This window comes from Triticum dicoccoides, unplaced genomic scaffold (genome assembly GCF_002162155.2).
Source record: "Triticum dicoccoides isolate Atlit2015 ecotype Zavitan unplaced genomic scaffold, WEW_v2.0 scaffold182639, whole genome shotgun sequence".
Classification (NCBI taxonomy): Eukaryota; Viridiplantae; Streptophyta; class Magnoliopsida; order Poales; family Poaceae; genus Triticum; species Triticum dicoccoides.
In genome coordinates this window covers 1-7504 of record NW_021226692.1, presented here as the reverse complement: position 1 = coordinate 7504, position 7504 = coordinate 1, and the positions used below count along the sequence as shown (strand labels likewise).

Genomic DNA, 7504 nt, shown 5'->3' with positions numbered 1-7504 from the left:
CCAGTCTGCATCTGAGAAGGCACTCACAAGTGTGGAAGATGACTGCTGAAACATAAGACCTGTGGCTAAAGTATTCTGTATGTACCTCAAAATTCTTTTGGCTGCTGTCCAGTGAGCTGTGGTAGGTGCATGGAGAAACTGACACACCTTGTTAACTGCAAAAGAGATATCTGGTCTGGTAAGAGTTAAGTACTGAAGACCACCCACCAAGCTTCTGTACCCAGTAATGTCCTCTTGAGTCAAAGGTTCTCCTTCTGTTAAAGACAAAGTTTCTGAACTAGACAAGGGTGTCGGTGAGGATTTGCAATTTGCCATGCCAATTCTGCTCAACAACTATGTTGCATATTTTGCTTGTGACAAGTGAATGCCATTATTAATTTTGTTTACCTCAATACCCAGAAAGAAATGCAAGTCTCCCAAATCCTTGAGGGCAAATTCTGACCCTAGGTCTCTGAGTAAAGCTGACACTACTCCATTTGAAGAACTGGTGACAATAATATCATCAACATATATGAGGACAAATATGAAGGTTTGATGCTTATGGTAGATGAACAAGGAGGCGTCAGACTTTGATGGAATAAAACCAAGTGCTTGCAGTTTGATACTTAACCATGAGTACCATGCTCTAGGTGCTTGTTTTAATCCATATATAGCCTTATCAAGCTTACACACATGAAAAGGTGCATCTTTATCTTCAAACCCAGGAGGTTGTTTCATGTACACTTCCTCTTCCAGAACACCATGGAGAAACGCGTTATGTACGTCTAACTGTCGAAGACTCCATCCCCTAGACACAGCAATTGACAGTACAAGACGTATCGTTGCAGCTTTAACGACTGGACTAAACTTGTCCTCGTAGTCTATGACATACCTTTGCTTGAAGCCCTTTGCCACAAGTCTTGCTTTATAACGATCTACTGTGCCATCAGATTTCTTCTTGATTCGATACACCCATTTACAGTCAATCACGTTCCTGCCTTGCCGAGGGGGAACAAGATGCCATGTCTTGTTTTTCATCAAGGCCTTGAACTCTTCTTCCATTGCCTGTTCCCACCTGGGATCATCAAGAGCTGCTTTCAAACTATTAGGTTCACCAGTAGTACATAACATGCCAAATTTGGAGAAGCTTTTGTAATTCATACGAGTAGTAACTCCCCTTTGTAATCTGGTGCGCTGTGCCACAGGAGAGACCACAAGTTGTTGCTGCACAGGCGATCCAGGAGGTGGAGATCCTCCTGCGTCAGCGTCAGATGCTGGCGATCCCAATCCCGAGGGAGATCCTGTCGCTGGCACAGGCGACCGCGGGCTGGGCGACCGATCCGCCCTGGCGCTGGGGCCAGGCGACCGCGGGCTGGGCAACCGATCCGCCCTAGCGCTGGGGCCGGGCGAGTCTGCGGTTGGTCCCCTCCACGTGCCCTCCTCCGGTTGGCGCTGGATGGTGGGTTGCATGCACCCACCCGTGACGCTGCCGCTGTCCACTACGGGGCGCACGGGCACCGAGGCAGAATCAGGCGCTGCAGCGCCGGATCCCGAAGCGGATCTGTCTGCCGCCTGCAGGGGCGATCCCGAGGCGGATCCACCTCGTGGTTCGGTGTCTCCTGCTGGGGGCACATAAAATGATGCCCGCTTGGATCCAAATTTGCTCCTGATGACGAATCTGCGGCAATAAACTCAGGCAAAACATGATGAGTAGTCAAAGGTTGATCAGTACTATTGTGTTCACCCCCGTGATCAATGCCGGATAGGGAAGGTGGAAGTAGAAGTATTTCTTGTTTAAGAAGAGCACCAGCATTTGGATGAAGGGATGCAAAGGGGAATTTTGTTTCATCGAAAACAACATCGCGGGAGATGTAAACACGTCCCGTGGCCACATCTAGACATTTGACTCCCTTGTGTTGGGCACTATAGCCAAGAAAAACACACTGTTTTGATCTAAAGCTAAGTTTGTGAGTGTTATAAGGACGAAGATTAGGCCAACACGCACACCCAAAAACACGAAGAGAAATATAATCTGGCTTGGTGTGAAAGAGGCGCTCAGTTGGGGTTTCATTGTTGATAACTCGACTAGGGAGTAGATTTATGAGGTGAACTGCAGTGAGGAAGGCCTCATCCCAAAACTTCAAGGGCATGGAGGCAGCAGCAAGGAGTGAAAACCCCACATCAACAATGTGTCTGTGTTTACGTTCTGCGGAGCCATTTTGCTGGTGAGCATGAGGACAGGAAACATGATGAGAAATTCCTATTTTCTGGAAAAAAAAAGGAGTTGAGTTTTTCATACTCACCACCCCAGTCTGATTGCATGGCAATAATTTTGCTATCAAATTTTCTCTCAACTAGGGATTGGAAGTTGTGAAAAACTTGGAAAACATCGGAGCGTTTCTTAAGCAAATAGATCCACGTGTACTTGCTATAATCATCAATGAAGCTCACGTAATATGTGTGTCTACCAACAGAGGAGGGGGCTAGGCCCCATACATCAGAGAAAATAAGTTGGAAGGGTTTTGTGGACACACTGGTAGAAATAGAATAGGGCAATTGATGACTTTTTGCCCTCTGACAAGCATCACAAATAGTTTCACGATCATGCTCACCAACAAAAGGTAGCTTACGTTTACTAAGAATTTGATAAACAATAGAAAAAGATGGGTGGCCTAAACGATTGTGCCATCATTCTGAAGAGACTTTGACGGCTCCATGAGCTTGCTTATTGAACTTGGAAAACTTGGGAATCAACGGATAGAGGCCATGCACACATCTACCGCGATAGAGGACCCTCCTCGTGACCTGGTCCTTGATCAAAAAGAAAAATGGGTGAAATTCAATAAAAACTCCATTGTCAAGTGTGATACGATGAACGGAAAGGAGATTTTTTGATGCACTTGGAACATGTAAGACATCTTTGAGATGAATATCACAATGTGGGGTTTTAACAATAGACTGACCAACATGACTTATCATCATACCTGCAGCGTTTTCTGCTGTGTTGATTTGCTCCTTGCCGTGATATCTTTAATGCATGGTCAGCTTCTCAAGATCAGAGGTAATGTTCTCGTTGGCGCCGGAGTCAAGGTACCAGTTGGAGTCAACTCCGTAGGAGGTATCTGCTGCCGCCGCAACTCGTTTCCTCTAGGAGTTATCCTCTGCATAACGCCATTTGCACTCTTTTGCGATGTGGTTAGTTTTTTTGCAAATCTGACACTTGTTCTCATATTCCTCATACCCGGCAAAGTGGCGACCTTGGTTGTTGTTGTAGTAGTGACGCGGCTGGCCGTTGTTGTTGTAGAAGCCGCCGCCGCCACCATGGTTGTTGTTGTAGTTGTTGTAGTTGCCGCCACCGCCGCCGCGGTAGCCATTGCCACCGCTGTTTCCATGGCCGCCGCCGCCGCGGTAGCCACCATTGTTGCCGCCGTTGTTGAAGCCGCCGTTGCTGCTGCCATTGTTGCCACCACTCTTGGGGAAACCACGGTTGCCCTTGGGAGGGCCACCGCGTCCGCGAGCGGCGGCGTTTGCGGAGGACTTGAAGGCGCCCGATCCAGATCCGTGGAACATCTCCACTCTCTGATCGAAGTTCGACACCATGCCGAACAGATCATCGACGGAGAGAGGCTTAGTGCGAACATCAAGAGCGGATATGAGGGGTTGATAGTCCATGTCAAGGCCAGCAATGAGAAAGGAAATGAGCTCTCCTTCGAGAAGAGGCTTTCCAGCCATGGCAAGTTCATCTGCGAGTGCACGCATCTGACCAAAGTACGCAGCAGCGGATTGAGAACCCTTCTGGGCATTGGAGAGGGCGGCGCGGCAGTTGTTGGCTCGCGACCTGGACTGGGCAGCAAACATGTTTGCGAGAGCAGTCCAGATGGCGTGGGATTTTTCTAAGGAGGCGACTTGCTCCAGAACTTCTTTCGAGAGATTGCGAAGGAGATAGGCTACAAGCTGTTGATCCTGGATCAACCAGGCGGAGTAGGCTGGGTTTGGAACGATCTGATCTTTGCCTTCAGCATTTTTTGAGGTGATGGTGGCTGGTGGTTCTGGGATTGTTTGATTTAGGTATCCTAGGAGGCCCGCTCCTATAATCTGAGGTCGGGCTTGAGCTCGCCACAGAACATAGTTCGTGCGAGTCAGGGGTTCTGAGATGGTGTTGTTTAGGCCAGCGGAGGAGAGAGTTGAGCTGGAGGAAGACATGGCGAGACGAGGTTTGATGCGTTGGTGGAGATCGATGATGGAGGCTAGACGAGAGGGAAGAGGGAGGCTCTGATTACCATATTAGGTTTTGTAGAAGCGTCTCAACCCCCGTAATATGGGAGCCCGCGTATATATATTGATATGGCGAGGCCAGCTCTCGCAGGAGGCATACATCGAGGTAGTTGAAACCACCAGAGAGATACATGGAGATAGAGAGGATTACATTAAGAGATAAACATGAAAATAAAACAAAGAGATCTCCTCTAACTATCCCAACCGACGGTGGCCCATATCCATACGTGACAATGTTTAACAAATCCGACTCCTCACTGAACGGTGCACCTTCACCTTCCTCCATGTCTATCACTATGTTCTGCAACAACAAGCACGCCCAAATTGCATTACCAGGACTTTTCGGGTGCCACGTCCCTCTGTACAACCACTTATATGTGTCTTGAAACCTTGCCATCGCCTTCAATGTGACAGTTCGGGCTGCAGAGTGTCTCCTGTTGAACTCGACTTGATCAGGGAAGTTTGAGTGATCCTCCTTTTCCAGCTGGTTATAAGGTGTCAGGAGCCAGGGGAGAAGAGGGTATTCTGCACCACCGATTACATATTCCCCAACGTCTGATCCATCTAAAGATACCTTGAGCTTGTTGCCGTTCAACCACTCGCCCTTGTCACAACTCTGGAAGAGATCAGAGTCGTGCAAAATAATACCAGACTGGATCCTGCTATCTAACCATTTCCATTGACCATGAATGAACCTCAAATCAGGGTCAACGACGGCTTGCAATACAAAGCTGTAACCTCTCTCGTCGTCTTGTGGTGTAGTGTGAATTGTATGTACAACACCGCAGCAGTTTGGCAGACCATGGATCTTATGAAACTTGGATTTGGTCTTCTCCATCTGATCAGGGTATGGCCAGCCCCAGTGGTGTCTTGCTTTCTCCACCATGGCATCAACAAAGCTATCAGTTACCAGCGAGATGGTTGATTCGTTCACACCAACAGATGATCCTATGGTCTCCAGAGGCTCACTAGAGTTCAGCACTAACAGAGCAAGGGCTACTCGATCTTGTAAAGACAGCACCCTGCCATCAGCAAAGGTGCAGCTGCTCATATCTTCTAAAGATGGCACATACACCAAGCCGCAGACATAGTTGAAGGTACTTCTTCTCATCTTGAATATAGATTCAAATCCTTGTGCATCCACCATAGAAGATGGTAAGGTTCCTGAAAGCCAAGAAAATACTACAACTGTTCTTAACTTGCAAGGCAAGAACCAAGAGCTCTATACTCTAATACTCATAACAATGGTAACTTAAAGCAGTCACGATATGAACTTTTATAATTATAAAAATGATAGCGCCCTAGATTTGTTGAACCCTCGGAAACCTATGAGAACAAGTGACAGACATACCCAAATATTTAACGACATGCAGGAGAGAAGCCAAATCAAGTAGCCATTCCGGCCCACATGCACAACTACCCGCTTAAACTTAAGTTGCATATCTACAAACTTAAGTTGCACGGCTAAAGGTATGAAATATATTCAGACATGAGTATATAGGGAAGGGCACAATATTCAGGGAACTAATGTCAGAACACTTAAGTAAATAAAGACGATAGCTCGTATTTAATTTACCTGCAGATACAAATGAGTGGTTGATATTTGTCTCCAAGCTGAAGGAATCCCTTGTGTACAACACGTACAATGTTCTGGAATTGTTTCCATGATCTGCATATGCCTTGACATGTTCGACATGGCTGAACTTGTCCCACTCAATGCCAGATTGCCCTGCAGCTACTGAGGCAAGCAACAATAGCTTGCACTCTACATGCAAATGTCTTGGTTTTATACCTCGCATGTATTCTGGAAGTTCTTCCATGGCGTAATCCTCTAGCATCAGAATCTGCAGTGCAGGAACACCCTCTAACACATTCAGCTTTGGGCACTTGACGATGGTAAGCTTCTGAAGATTTGGGAGATTAGTGATCCTCTCCAGGTCAGGGCTGTAAAACACTTCAAGCTCAGTAACAGAAGCAAAGTTCTCCAGAAATTTGACTTGCTGTACGAAAGATATAAACAGTTTTTTCAAAGCCCGTGAATTGGAGGCAAGGCCAGGAGGAACAAGCCTCAGTTTGCACTTCTGTAGGAAAAGCACCTCCAAAACAGGAAAGGCTTGCACTTGCTCCTCCCACACCCACTCCTCCCACTGAAGCATTCTGGCTAAGTCCAATGTGTGTAATCTCGGAAAGGCATGTGCCGCCTGGAAAGGATGAGCGCCATGGTGATGGTAGGGCTGAAGGAATTCTGGCCCAACACGCTTGATGGATGGAGCGTGCATGATTTGAAAGTGCTCCAGATAGGGGAGTTGGCACAAGACAGACGGAAGTTGTGTGCAGCAAACCAGGTCTTTCATCCATAGAGTCCTCAAGCACCCGAGGGATGATGCTAACGGTGTTGACGTCATCCACCTTGGGAGATGTCGGCCAAAATATCCTGCCAACAAAAGAAAATCTAAGCTGGGCGGAGGGCACAACTCATCCAACACCTTCTTGATTTGTCGTTGCTGAGAGACACCTTCTTTATCTTTAATCAGCCCATCAACCCAAAGTACACTACTGCACTGTAAATACAAGTTGGTAAGATGCACCTTCTCACTAAGCCTTGCCTTTGAGGCAGACGATGTAGCAGACGCATTCTGCAGTCCATTCAGATAAAGATCCCTGAGCTGGCAAAGGGAGCCCAACTCTTCTAAACTACACCAATCACCATCCACCTGAACTGGAAACCCACGTAGTCTCCTCAAAAAATTTAAAGTACAGAACCCCCTAGGTATATCTCTTATACTAGTTCCATCGAAGTCAAGAGACCATAGCTTCCCTAAATTTACAATGCTATCTGGAAGTTTCACAAAGTGTTGGCATCCTCTAAGGCTGATGTACTGCAAGAATTTCATCTTCCCAATGTTATCTGGCAGACAAGATATACCAGAATTCTGTATGGACAAGTACCTCAAGTGCTTGAGTTCATGTAAAGATTCAACCAGCAGAGCGACATTTGCAGAATCTATATGTAGAATCAGAGTCCGCAGGCATGGAAAATCAACCAAGGAATCACCAGGCTTTATATTTACATGGCCGACACATATTAGTGTTCTCAATGCCTTTTGTGCTTGTAAAGAACTCCAGTCCAGCGCTTCTGATTTCGAAACTTTGCTTTCTATAGATAAGTGCAGAAACTTTTGTTCAGTGAGTTCACTAATATTACCATTTTCTCCACTCTGGACAGCTACTGCCTCGTCTCTAGCCACAA

General features: G+C 46.8%; 1 protein-coding gene across 1 annotated transcript; it reads right to left on the bottom strand.

The window, feature by feature from the left end:
- Positions 1–3329: 3329 nt before the first annotated feature.
- Positions 3330–7496, bottom strand: LOC119344732 (the record flags this gene model as incomplete). Its single annotated transcript, XM_037615097.1, has 3 exons — positions 3330–3817; positions 4482–5418; positions 5831–7496. Coding segments are annotated over 3 exons (3091 nt in total), but the record flags the coding sequence as incomplete, so codon positions are not given.
- Positions 7497–7504: the final 8 nt, after the last annotated feature.